Here is a 14,289-nt window from a genome sequence, read left to right on the forward strand (position 1 = left end):
ATTATTACATGTGCGCTTTCTTATCTACCTTCCCTACTAGAATGTAAGCTCCTTGAAGACAGGAGTTTTTGTCTATTTTGCTTACTGATGGATCCCAAGTCCCTGAAGACTATGCTGGCACTTGTTGGGTATTCAATAAATATAGGCTGAATAAATGAAAAAGAGGGAATGTTTTTGTCAGTTGATGGAGTTTGGAAAGGGAATGATAGAAGCTGAGAACAACTGAGCCATCCTCAAAAATGGAGTGGGGAGGCCGAGCATGGTGGCTCATGCCTGTAATCCCAGCACTTTGGGAGGCCAAGGCGGGTGGATCACTTGAGGTCAGAAGTTTGAGACCATGGAGGTCAGGAGTTCAAGACCAGCCTGGGCAACATGGTAAAACCCCATCTCTACTAAAATTACAAAAATTAGCCAGGTGCAGTGGCACGTGCCTGTAATCTCAGCTACTCGGGAGGCTGAGGCAGGAAAATCACTTGAACCCGGGAGGCGGAGCTGGCAGTGAGCCGAGATTGTGCCACTGCACTCTGGCCCAGGCCACAGAGTGAGACTCCTTCTCCAAACAAACAGACTGGGGAGTATTTGGAATTCGGAGTTGTGCTAACAGCAACCAGAAAGGAAGGTTAGAAGAAGAGATGATGACGACGACGACGACGACGACGACGACGACGACGACGACGACGACGACGGAGAAAGGTGATGAGTCAGCAAGACGGGTGAGGACGGGGCATTGTACGCAGGGAAAGTCACTGGAGGTGAGCTGACGGAAACTATCTCCAATAACAAGAAAGTCAAGAAAGACATTTCAAGCTGTTTGCTGTGCCCTACACATCGCTGTCACACACAATATGCAATAAACTCGCTGCACTCAACAGACGTGAGGTTTTTGTTGACTTTTTGGGGGCTGGTGGGTAAAGACGAGAAGCAAGGAGAAAGGATTTTAGACTACATTTTGGTCAAAATCAGAGCACACACAAAAAGGAACAACATGTTAACATACGGTTCTTTAGAGAAAAAAAAGGAACAACACGAAGACACAGGGTCTACAATAAGAATCTGATGCAGCCGGAAACCGAAGCAACGTTGACCATGTGACCAGGAAACCTGCAGGCGGAGGCGCACATCGTGCACAGAGCATTGCTGTTCTAGCGGAGGGGAAGACACGCAGCTGTACCTTCTCGGGTGAGCCTGGCTGGCTCTGTAATCATAGTGCCTTCTCTTAGGGATGCTGCCAGGATTACTAAGACGAAGAAGGCAGGGGTGCCCCGAACACGAGAGGAGAGCTGCGTTCTTCGATGCTTCCTCCTTGCCCCACAGGAGGTGGCGCTCAGCGGGCCACGAGGCAGAGCTTATAGGTCGGGGGGATGTTGCCAAAGCCTGAGAGCTTGGGGGTGATATCGATGTCTGCAGGCGGCACCAGTGAGCGGAGAGAGAAGTTTTGAAGGATGAAGCTGAAGTAGAGAAAGAGTTCCATGCGGGCCATGGCCTCACCCAGGCAGATGCGCTTTCCTGCAGGCACAGGGGAGGGCAGAAGGAAGGGTCACACCTGCACAGGTCATGGGGGTGGCAGGGCGTTGGACTTGACCACCCCACTGAGCCTCAGCTTGCCTCGTGAGCATCTCAGGGCTCATGACTGAGCCCGCTTTATAAAGGGGTGTTACACAGGCTTAGTGGGTGCCTATAGCTGGTGCTCAGCCAGGACCTGCTACTTCTCTGATGTCTGGGATTCCATTCCATTCCAAGAGGGAATGGGTCTAAAGGATCCATGAGTTTCAAGGTTGTGTTTATTTCAATTCCTCAAGGATTTGTCCAATGCCTATTAGGTGCCAGACACTGGTGAGAAAAAAAAGTGAAAACTCACCCTTAGTAACACTGACTGTTTGTAAGCCACTCTTCCAGTCATTTGGAAGGATTAATCCCTGTTTCACAGATGGGGTCTGAAGTGACTCACCCAAGGCCCCACCAATTCAAAAAGGTGAAGTGGAGTCCAGGTTTGCAACCACTGCGCTGACTCCAGGTTCCAAACGACATACACTTTTTGTTGGTGTTTATTTGTTTGAGACAGGGTCTTGCTCTGTCGCCCAGGCTGGAGTGCAGTGGCATGATCTCCGCTCACTACAACCTCGCCTCCTGGGTTCAAGTGATTTTCGTGCCTCAGCCTCCCAAGTAGCTGGGACTACAGGCGCACGCCACCACGCCTGGCTAATTTTTGTATTTTTAGTAGAGACGGGGTTTCACCATGTTGGTCACACTGGTCTCGAACTACTAGCCTCAAGTGATCCACCTGCCTCGGCCTCCCAAAGTGCTAGGATTAGAGGTGTGGGCCACTGTGCCCCGCCATCATACACTTAAAATGCTGCTGCATGAAGATTTTATGCCGTGAGCAGGCAAATGACTGTCTGTTGGGCAAATTTGCCCTCCTGCTTGTGTTCATACAGCCTGCAAACTAGGAACGCTTTTGGCATTTAAAAATGGTTGGGGGAAAAAAAAAAAAAAAAAAGAAAATGGTTGGAAAAAAAAAAAGACTCTTTTGTGATATATGAAGATGAAACAAAGTTCAAATTTCAGTGTCCGGAAATAGTTTTTCAAACTCACACACATGCTCGTTTATTTATACATTGTCTACGGCCACTTTCATAGGTCAATGGCAAAGGTTCAGAGACTATCTGGCTGGAAAAATAGAAAATATGTCTTATTTTGTTCTTAACAGCCAGTGGGTTTGTGCCCTGTTTAGTGTTATTAGTGTCCTTTTTTTCTTTCTAATGATCAGAGTCAATCATTGTAATATTTACTAATTCAGGCAGGGATTCTAAAATTTTATGGTTCTATGATGTAACCTTCAAATTCGCATTGTGACTTGAACTTCAAACACAGACCAGTGGCTGGGGGGTGGATTTAGCCCATGCCTGGGGGAAGTCAGACCGGAGAAACCTACCAGAGGAAAAAGGCACAAAGGCGTCATTCTTCTTGAAGCACCCCTTCTCATCCAGGAAGTGCTGGGGATAGAAGGCATCTGGATAGCGGAAGTATTTGGGGTCTTTGAGGACAGAGCCAAGCAGGGCAAATACGTTTGTGCCCTGGGGTGAAAATGGAGGCATCAGTGTTGGACTACAGGGGTAGGGAATCAGGGGAAGAGAAGAGCGCAGTGGAAGGGAGGCAATGAGGGGGCAGCCCCACCTTGGGTAGATGGTAGCCTCGAAACTGAGTGTCCCGGATGACGCTGTGGGGGACACCCATGGGCACGATGTCTATCAGTCTCTGTATTTCGTGGATGACGGCATCTGTGTAGGGCATCTTGACCCGGTCATCCACACTTGGGAGCCGGTGTGGTCCAATTACCTGGTTAATCTCTTCGTGGATCTTAGCTGGATGGGGTCAGAAAATATAGCGGAGAACGGCACAGGGAAGGACAAGAGGTGTTTTTGTTAGGGAAGCCAGGGCGAATCACGCTTTCCTAGCCCCAGCAGAAAGAGATCTCAGATGCAAGCCACGCATGTCTGGTCGCCTCTTTAACTTAACAACAGACACACTGGCGGTGCTCAATTACTCATCAGACATCAGGAGGGAGACAGGCAGGTTGGAGTCTGGAATTCTGCCAGGACGTTTGGTCTTTACCTAAAAGCACCAAAAAGCCATGGTCCCAGCTTGACTTTCAGATGTGGATTTTTCACAAAATGGGAAAGAGGCAAGCTAGGTGACCAGGACAGGATTGACACAAATGACAAGCTGTTATGTGATTGATTAAGATCACCACTGGTGGCGTTTATCTATCTTTGCAATTCAGAAATGAGTGACTTCATCTTCTGAACATCTGTTTTGTCATCTTCAAAATGAGCGCGACGGTTGGACAAGGTCATAGAGTTGTAAACATTGTATAACGTCTGGTGTGTGAAGAACTAGGACAGTGCCTGGCACATAAAAGCAGCTAATAAATATTTGTTTTTGTTTTTTTTTTTTGAGACGGAGTCTTACTCTGCTGCCCAGGCTGGAGTGCAGTGGTACAATCTCGGCTCACTGCAGCTTCTGCCTCCTGGGCTCAAACAATCCTCATTCCTCAGCCTCCCAAGTAGCTGGGATTACAGGTGTGCGCTACCATACACCTGGCTAATTTTTGCATTTTTAGTAGAGACAGGGTTTCACCATTTTGGCCAGACTGGTCTTAAAGTCCTAGCCTTAAGTGATCTGCCTGCCTCTGTCTCCCAAAGTGCTGGGATTACAGGCGTGAGCCACTGCACCCAGCTTGATTATTTAGACCAGTGACAGACAACTCAGACGATGGAGGTGAGACTAGAGGCGTTTGAGTAGAAGTGTGTTGGTGTCGCTCATCTGTACCAGGAGAAATCCTTTGGCTTGTTTTGAGTTACATTATTAAGGAAAGGGGCCGAAATTGAAAATTTTCCTTAAGCAGGTAGTGAATTCTTCATTACTAAAGTTACCCTACTGGACCAGATCATAATTTATTGGAGATGAATTCTATTTGTCTTCTACTCTATAATGGCCATCAAAGATATACACCTCCAAGTCTCTAAAACCTGATGCCTGGAAGGCTATGTATCTAAGGGTAACAAAAAGACAAGAGAGACTCTGAACATGCCAGCAAATTAAGAATCTTGAGATGAAAAGATTAGCCTGGGTTGTTGAGATTGGCCCTCAATGTAATACTGTGTGTCTGTTTAAGAGAGAGGCAGGATAATCAGAGTTAGAAAAAAGATGTGAGGCCAGGCGCAAGTGGCTCACACCTGTAATCTCAGCAATTTGGGAGGCCAGCAGGTGGATTACCTGCGGTCAGGAGTTCAAGACCAGCCTGGCCAACATGGCGATACCCCATCTCTAATAAAAATACAAAAATTAGCTGGGTATAGCAGCACATGCCTGTAATCCCAGCAACTCGGGAGGCTGAGGAAGGAGAATTGCTTGAACCTGGGAGGCAGAGGCTGCGTGAGCTGAGATCATGCTGCTGCATCACAGCCTGGGCAACACAGCAAGACTCTGTCTTGAAAAAAAAGAAAAAGAATAAAAGATGTGATGCCAGAAGCAAATAGAGGTTTAAAGATGCTACGCTACTGGCTTTGAAGATGGAGGACAGAGTTGTGAACCCAGGATTACAAGGAGTACGGCTTTAACACCCGGAAAAGGCAGAGAATCAGATGGTCCATTGGTGTTAGCCTAGTGAAAGCCTATTTGAACTTCTGAAATTCAGAACAGAAGGATAATAAATCTATGTTGTTTTACACAGCTAAGTTTCTTGTAATTAGTTACAACAGCCACAGGCCAAGTAGAAAATTAAATTAAATGACCTCCAAAAGTCAGGGATTTCGTGTTTCCACGTCCTGAAGTTCTTAAGGGTGAAGAATCTGAGGCTGTGGGATTTTAGATTTTCAAGATGATGTCTTCTTTATGTTGGGGTGGGAGGTACCAGACAGGCGGCTCAGGGTAGACTCACCTTCCACTTCAGGATGCTTCATTAACAGCAAGAATCCATAGCGCAAGGTAGAACTCACGGTCTCCGTGCCAGCAAAGAAGAGGTTCAGAGTGGTGAGGACCAAGTTCTTGAGGTTGAATTCTGTATGAGGATTATTTTTATCCTGAGAGTGAGGGGATAGTGAACAGGGTTACTCTCTTCTATCTTTATTATCTTTTTTTTTTTTTTTTTTTAACAGAGTCTCACTCTGTTGCCCAGGCTGGAGTGCAGTCGCATGATCCCAGCTCACTGCAACCTCTACCTCCTAGGTTCCAACGATTCTCCTGCCTCAGCCTCGCAAGTAGCTGGGGTTACAGGTACCTGCCACCACACCTAGCTAATTTCTTTTGTGTGTGTGTCTTTAGTAGAGATGGGGTTTCACCTTGTTGGCCAGCATGGTCTTGAACTTCTGACCTCAGTTGATATGCCCACCTCGGTCTCCCAAAGTGCTGGGATTACAGGTGTAAGCCACTGCTCCTAGCCTATTGTCTTATTTTCTTTATTGTCTGTTGTATAGGGAGACAACAGGTGGGTAAACCAATCGTGTCTAGGAGAGGACACAGTCAGAACAAAGGTCCTGTGGCAAGAACATGCCTGTGTGCTAGAGGAACAGCGAGGCAGAAGCCAGGGGGGATGGGATGGGGTGAATAACAGGGAGGATGGGAGGAGAAGAATGTGGGGTACCCTGTAAGATTTGAACGTGTAGGGACATTAGGGTATAAAATTTAAATTTCCAAGGGCAAGTTTCAATAACATAAAAATATAAATTTACAAATATATAAAACTCTAGGAAATGATGATACAGAAGTATTAACCTCTAACTTTCTATATCTCTAAGACTTTAAACATTTAAGTTTAAATATTTAACTTCAAACATTTCAGTCTTAAATGTTTAGTCTTACATTTAAAAACTTTAAGTGCCGGGCGTGGTGGCTCACGCCTGTAATCCCAGCACTTTGGGAGGCCGAGGCGGGTGGATCACGAGGTCAAGAGATCGAGACCATCCTGGTCAACATGGTGAAACCCCGTCTCTACTAAAAAAACAAAAATTAGCTGGGCATGGTGGCGCGTGCCTGTAATCCCAGCTACTCAGGAGGCTGAGGCAGGAGAATTGCCTGAACCCAGGAGGCGGAGGTTGCGGTGAGCCAAGATCACACCATTGCACTCCAGCCTGGGTAACAAGAGCGAAACTCCGTCTCCAAAAATAAAAATAAAAAATAAAAAATAAAATAAATAAAATAAAAACTTTAAACTTCTACGTTTCTGAAATTCTAAGACTCAAGAATACAGTTGTAAGTCTCTGTCTGGCATGTATAAGGTGTAAGACTTTAAGTTTCCAAGTTCCTAAAATTTCTAGATTCAAAGTCTGTTTTAAAGCTGTAATAGCTTACACTGTTCCGGTTTCTATATTCATCGATAAAGCCGTAACAGTTTATACTTTTACCATTTCTGTAGTCATCTATAGATAAAAGTAAATCCTGTGAAATAATGCTTGTTTCTTTGCTTGTTTGTTTGTTTTCATCCTCAATGTCTGCAGATTGGTTTAAAGTTGCAGGGACTAGAGGTTGAGAAGATGAGAGAAAAGGACCAGGAGAAGAAGAGGAGGTACCTGGTGCATCTTGATGAGAAAGCAATCAATGAAGTCCCGGGGGTTTTGGTGGTCAAAGGTTGCTTCATTGATCTTGACCCTGGAGGCAATGAAGTCCTTGAGCTCTTCTATCAAGTAGTAGATGCGATTGTGTCTTCCTGGCAAATGCTGCATGATTCCAGAGTACATGTCATATAGCTGTGGGAATAGGCAAGGGGGCTTTGTCAGTGATGGGCGACAGGGGCCAGCGTGGGCTGAGTCTGGAGTTGGACAGCTGGGCTCAAAGTCCAGTGCTGGGTCTAAGAATCAGGTGAGGCCCTTTTGCCTCCTGGAAGTTGGGTCATATTGAGACAGTAGTTCCCCCTCAACCCCGGTTTTGCCTTCCACCATTTCAGTTGCGTGCAGCCAACCGCAGTCTAAAAATATTACATATAATAAGATATTTTGAGAGAGAAAGAGTACATCACATAACTCTTTTAGAATATATTGTTATAATTGTTCTATTTTATTGCTTATGGATGCCAGTCTCTTATTGCACTCAATTTATAAATTAAATTTTATCATGACACGTATATATCAGCAAAGCAGTATCTATGGAATTTGGTACTATCCATGGCTTGAGGCTCCACTGAGGGTCTTGAACATTTCCCCCAGCAATGAGGGGAACTACTGTACTTACCTCCCAGGGGTGTGGGGAGGATCGAGTGGGGTATAGGAAGGTGCTTAGTTAACTGGGGTTGGTGCGTGGCAGAGAGGTGGCTGGGTGGGCACCTGTGTCCAGGGAGTGCTCATCTCAATGAAACTCTCGTTGACCAACTGCACCAGTTTCAGGAACTGCTTGTCCCCATAGTCGAAGCGACTTCCGAAGACAACAGAACTGATGACGTTGGAGACGCTGCGGCTCAGAAAGAAGGTGGGGTCGATGGGGGCACCTGGGCGGAGGAAATTGTTTATGTTGGAGGCGATGATCATGAGTGTGGGGTGTGGAATCACAGCTCTACTACTTAATTGCATGTGTGAGTCACTGCGTTGTTGTGTTTTGGGTCTAGATTGGCCAATCTGCAAATTGGTTTAGGAACCATTTCATTGGTTCATGAGGCTTCAATATCATTATCCATAAAATAATTAGCACAATGCCTGGCATATAGTAAGCACAGTTGAGCTTAATCATTATTTTGTATTATTATTACTTAAATGCATTGATGTTAGAGACTTACACATTTGGGGGAAAGTCGGGTAAGCGACACTTTACAAAAGTTTCTGAATTCTGTGTAGCTCTACTGATGATTTCATTTGGGCAATTAAAAAAATCCTTCCCTGGGCCTCACCTACACCTTCCGAAAAACAAGATCAGTAAATCTGGGAACAATTTCTCAAGAATAATGTACATATTCACAAATACACAATTTTATGAATAATTTCTGGGGTACACAAGCATTTGAAGCTTTTATGAAGACGCTGTTAATCACCCATGTAGAAGAGGCAAGGATCCTCTGATGTAGAGAAAATGTGTCTCTATTTCTACCTCTTATCTATTTTTCTCTGTTTTTTTTTTTTTTTCTCTAAGTCTTTTCTCTGTAGACCCCGGTGTTTCCAAACCTTATTTTTTGGTGGGACTGAACTCCTTTAAAAACATAATGAAACGGGTATAGAGCTTCAGATTTGCAAAATGAAGTTCAAAATATTTTTTTTCACAACAACATAAATATACTTAACACTACTGAACTGGACACTTAAAATGGTGAATATGGTAAATTTTATGTTATGTATTTTTTTTTTACCACAATAGAAATATACAAATGTAATGAAATTTGACCCTGTCTTCAAGAAAAGTCATGAAGTCACATGTCACCGAAATCTGCTTAGGATATCAAGAGCTCACAGACCCCTTGAGATCCACTGATTAAAGTTTCTAGATAAGTGTTCTCTAAGGGTCTTCCATGTTAACTGTTTTTTTTTGTTGTTTTTTTTTGTTTTGTTTTGTTTGTTTGTTTTGAGATGGACTCTCGCTCTGTTGCCCAGGCTGGAGTGCAGTGGCACAATCACAGCTCACTGCAACATCGGCCTCCCGGGTTCAAACAACTCTCCTGCCTCAGCCTCCCAATTAGCTGGGATTACAGGCATGTGCCACCATGCCCAACTAATTTTTGTATTTTAAGTAGACACGGGGTTTCACCTTGTTGGCCAAGCTGGTCTCGAACTCCTGACCTTGTGGTCTGCCCGCCTCGGCCTCCCAAAGTTCTGGGATTACAGGCGTGAGCCACTGAGCCTGGCTGTTTTTTGTTTGTTTGTTTGTTTTTAAAGAGACACAGTCTCACTCTGTCTCCCGTCTCCCATACTGAAGTACAGTGGCATGATCATAGCTCACTGCAGCCTTGAACTCCTGGCTCAAGCAACCTCCCATGTCAGCCCCCAAAGCGGCTGGCACTACAGGCATGTGCCAGCCACATGCCCAGCTCATGCAAACTCTTAATATGGAAGCTGGCCAGAAATCTCGGTGGATTCTTAATATTTTCCCTCTTCTCCCATTCCAGAGCTTTCTCCCACCAAAGCCCATTCTCACAACTGAGCACTTCATAACTACCCAGTCACCCAGTAGCCCTTTCCCTTGTGACCCCCATACCCTTGGTCTTCCGGAACTCCTCCAGTAGGTAGCCGGCCTCCTCCTGAATTCGCTCCTCAATGCTCCGCTTTCCCATCCCAAAGTCCCGAAGGATGGTCAGGGAGAAGCGTCGGAGACTCCTCCATCGGTCTCCATTGGACAGAGCCACACCTGCCAGAATCTCAGTCTCAGGCTTCTGCCTCCCCTCCCCTCCCATGTTAAACTCTGTGCTAGACAGTGATGGGGACAGATTATGAAAGCTCTAGACTCTGCTGTCAGGGAAGCCACTACCAACCTTCAAAGCTCATTCAAGAGAGAAAGGTTCCCTCCCTGCAGGATCCTCAAAAAGAAGAAAAGTCCAGATTGAGGTGGAATAAAAGGGAATCAGTCTAGGAATGATAAGGGGAGATCATAGAGTGTTTCTTTTAGGAAAGAGAGGTAGATCTATATAAATTTTTTAAAAATAACTGAGTGAATGCATAGTAAGGTGGAAGGATGTGTGGATACAGTGCCATATACAGTTCCCTGGAATGGGGATATTAATTCTATTTTCTATATAATACTTGTATTCTCTGGACACATACACATATGTGTACACAGAAGCTCACACTTGTACATCGATATACCTACACAAAAGGAGTTATCGTGTAGTAAGAAACATTTAGAAATTACCAAATGTGTGGACTGATGAGAGTCTTATAGCAATGCATTAGATCTAATGAAATTATTTTGCTTTATTGATGAATGGAAGGAAGAGTTTATGACTAGAATGATGGATGGATGGATGGATGACTTAATAGATGGGTGGATGGTTAATGGATGGATGGTTTGAGATAGATGGATAACGGTTGGAGGGTGGATGGAAAGATTGATAGATGTATGAATGATGGAAGCACTAATGAATAGATGGAATGATGGATAGATGAACAAATAGTTAATTGACAGATAAATAGACAATAGAGTGAAAGATATTTTTATAGAAAGAATAATGAATGGATTTTCTAATGAATATGAATCAATGGACAGAAGGAAGAAAAGGTGACAGATAGATAGACAGACTAGACAGACAGAATGCGGTGAGCCTTCTTGGAATTGAAGGGTGTAGGCAGTTAGAGATGGACGCATGGGAAAAAGAGATCTACCTAAATGAAGAAGGCAGAGACCTATGGGTTAGGTATGTGTATGCGTGTAGAAAGATGAGAAATAAGGTTGGCTATGAGGGCTTCAGTAGGTGCATAAAGAATATCACTAATCCATTAAAAGTAAGAGCAGAAATAACACAGAAAACAATAGAGTCAGAGGGCATGGATTCAAAATAAAGTGGTTCTACCACTTAACTGCGTGACATTATCTAACATTTATCTTAGCTTTTTCATTTACAACATTAGTACAGTGTTAACAGCTCTCTGAAGGGAATCAATGCATTAAGTGATAGAAAGCACTTACCAAAGAACCTGGCACATAGGCAATGGATTTCAGTCATTTCTGGTTTTACTGTTTTTGTTGTCACTGCTACCTACCATGACCTTGGAAGTTTCGCTCTACTGAAGCCAACTGTCCACGGCCACTGAAGTCATCCGCTTGGTCCACCAAGGCTTCCTTCACTGCTTCGTGTCCACATAAAACAACCACTGGCCGGGGACCCATGTACACAGTGAACACAGGGCCGTATTTCTCCCTGAGCTTGGAGGGAAGGAAAACACAAGAGGAGGGGGGTGACTGGAGTACCAAGTATAGAGCAATCAAGGACTTCAGAGGATGGCGATTTCGGGGGGATATAAACATGGCACTAAGGAATCAAGGTAAATCCTGGGCTTGGAAGGACGACTGGGAAAGAGGCACGGAAGTCTTGGCTCCTGTCATCCTAGGCAAAAGCTCATCTGTCCCCACAAGACTTAGTGTCTGCATCTAGAAAATAATGGACCTGGATTAGATAAATTCCAAGATTCATACTCCTGTCTCTGAAATGTTAAATTTCTAGAATCTTAAGATTTCATGATACCAAGTCTCAAAGTGCTAAGACAACCTGAGTCAAAGAGTCCTTGTGTTTAAAAATATAATGTACTGTGATTCCGAAGTCCTGAGGTCATGAGCATCTTATTTCAATGCACTGAGGAGGTGTGTTTCCCACATTTCAGGATTCTGGAACTTCAGAATTCTAAGATTTGCAAAGTCTGTGTTTCCGAAAGTCTATGTTTTAGAAGCCTAATGTTCCATGTGAACCTGGCTATTGAATTACTTGCTCTTAGCCCTATAAGGGGAGACAGACTCACCTTCATGAAAGACTGAAAGGTAGCATCAGTTCGAACTTGCAGCAGGTTCCCCAAGAAAGGAATTGGTGTGGGACCTGGGGGCAGCTTTCCTCCCTTATTCATTCGTTTCCAGGCAATGAAGATGAGCAGGCAAGACAAGAAGAGTTCCAGAAACAGGGTGACGGCCCATCCCAGCCCCATGGCGCCAGGTCGGCAGGTTCTGTCCTGGGCACGAGATCCTGCCTAAATAGGTCCTGGGAGATCAGCTTATACCGAAATGTGAACACCCTGGGATTTAAGATTTCCGGGTTTGAATGTCATCGGGGAAGAGTACTTTATGTGGGGGGTGGTTATATAACCTATAATCTCCCACTTGAATAAAGGTAACTTGAATTCACACAGGGAAATCCTCTGGGGCCATTGCCCTTTCTTCATATTTCCAGTCTCCCTGTTCTTCTCTCTCAGCTCTACAGAATTGAACAGAGTTTCTTGGTTGGGTGTAAGAGGCAGATTAGTATCTTTTTAGGCTATTGATTTTAGGATCCAGACAATCTGGGTACAAGTGGCAGTTTCATCTTTTCTTCACTGGACAAGTCACTTAACCTCTGGGACTTGTTTCCCCATCTATCAAATAGGGAAATCATGTTTTATTTGTTTATTTCTTTATTGAGACAGAGTCTCACTCTGTCACTCAGGCTGGAGTGCAGTGGTGTGATCTCATTTCACATCTGTCTCCCAGGTTCAAGCAATTCTCATGCCTCAGCCTTCCAGGTAGCTAGGACTACAGGGGCACACCACCACGCCCAGCTCATTTTTGTGTTTTTGTAGAGATGCAGTTTCACCATGTTGGCCAGGCTGGTCTCAAACTCCTAGCCTCAAGTGATCTACTCACCTCAGCCTCCCAAAGTGCTGGGTTTACAGGCGTAAGCCACCGCAGCTGGCAGACCATGTTGTTCAGAAAGTCTTGACAGACAATGAGGAAACCTCTCTGTTCATTATTTATTTAAGGATAACCCTAATTAATCAGTTATTACATTTTTAAAATTTTTAATTGACAGATAATAATTGTACATATTTGTGGGGTACAGTGTGATATTTTGATACATGTATGCAATGTATATCAATCAAATTAAGGTAATTATTATATCCATTACCTAGACATTTATTATTTATTCATGGTAAGAACATTCGAAATCCTCTCTTCCCACTATTTGGAAATAAGCAATGTAGTATCGTTAAGTACAGCCACCCTACTGTGTAATGTAACACTAGAATGTTAATAAGGAAAGTAAGCTGAAGATTTAGAAAACGAGAAATAAATCAATTGAAAGGGTTTTATTCAAAAAGTTCTTGTATTCTACTCAAGTAATGTTAAATAACAATAATCAAAGATTACCTGTGTTGGTGTATCAGAACTTTGCTGTATCAAATACAAAAAAGACAAAGAAAAAAAACCTTTGCTGTTTTGTGTGTGTGTGTTCTGAAAGTGTAAAGTGTAACGATCACCTCTGAACCCCAGTCTCTGGAGGGAACATCTCCTCTAGAGACATGAGCTAGTGATTGTTCTCATTGAGAATCTAAAAAGTGGTTCTCTGCCTTTTCTGCTCCAAATATTTTCAAATCTTTACTGTCCTGAAACTAACTTCCTGGATATTATATCCTACCCATATATGCTACTTAAGAAAATTCAGTGTCCTTCTCATGTGACTGTATTCTCAGACCTGGAAACTGAATCCCTTAAGGTATCTGTAGGTTTGGGGAATGGGGTTTGGCTGGCTGAGCTGAGGCATCCTGTGTCCAGAAGTGGTGGAAATTCTGGGGAAACTGAGTGACTCACACAGTGCCACCTTTTGTTTCCTGGATCTGCTGCTGGAATGTCTTTCTCGGAGTAGAGACTCGGCTCAGCCCACCTCCTTTGACTCTTAACTTTCGCCTTTCCATCCCATTCTGATCCCCACCACCCAATACTTAACACCTTTTTTACTAGTCTCTTTTTTTTTTTTTTTTTTTTTTTTTTTTGTATTTTTAGTAGAGGCAGGGTTTCCCTGTGCTGGCCAGGCTGGTCTTGAACTTCTGACCTCATGATCCACCTGCCTCGGCCTCCCAAAGTGCTGAGATTACAAGCATGAGCCACCGCACCCAGCCTTTACTAGTCTCTTAACCATCTTGTGGTGGTGGCGTGTGTGTGGTGATGGTGGTTGGTTGTGAGTCTGGTTTTCCTATTCAGACAGGAAGGGAGAGAGAAAGTACTCTTAGAACATCTGCCCTAACCATCCCACTTCCAGATAGGAAGCCAGGAGTGGAGGAACTTGAACTAAAAAGCAGAAGCAAGCTAAAGAGAAAAAATAATTGCAGAGCACCTGACGCGGAGAAATTCAGAGCATGGCAG

The 14,289-nt window shown here is 44.2% G+C and overlaps 1 protein-coding gene across 1 annotated transcript; it reads right to left on the minus strand.

The window, feature by feature from the left end:
• Nucleotides 1-1,324: 1,324 nt before the first annotated feature.
• CYP2G2 (cytochrome P450 family 2 subfamily G member 2) lies at nt 1,325-12,661 on the minus strand. Its single transcript, XM_021670418.2, has 9 exons — nt 11,922-12,661; nt 11,169-11,331; nt 9,670-9,819; nt 7,818-7,978; nt 7,068-7,244; nt 5,441-5,582; nt 3,175-3,362; nt 2,933-3,074; nt 1,325-1,506 (listed from the first exon to the last, which is right to left on the minus strand). The coding sequence occupies exons 1-9, from the start codon at nt 12,099-12,101 to the stop codon at nt 1,325-1,327; spliced, it is 1,485 nt and encodes a 494-aa protein (XP_021526093.2). The 5' UTR covers nt 12,102-12,661.
• Between the last annotated feature and the right edge of the window lie 1,628 nt (nt 12,662-14,289).

The sequence above is a fragment of the Aotus nancymaae genome, unplaced genomic scaffold, assembly GCF_030222135.1.
Source record: "Aotus nancymaae isolate 86718 unplaced genomic scaffold, 86718_ANA_hifiasm-v0.15.2.pri h1tg000028l, whole genome shotgun sequence".
In the NCBI taxonomy this organism is placed as follows: domain Eukaryota; kingdom Metazoa; phylum Chordata; class Mammalia; order Primates; family Aotidae; genus Aotus; species Aotus nancymaae.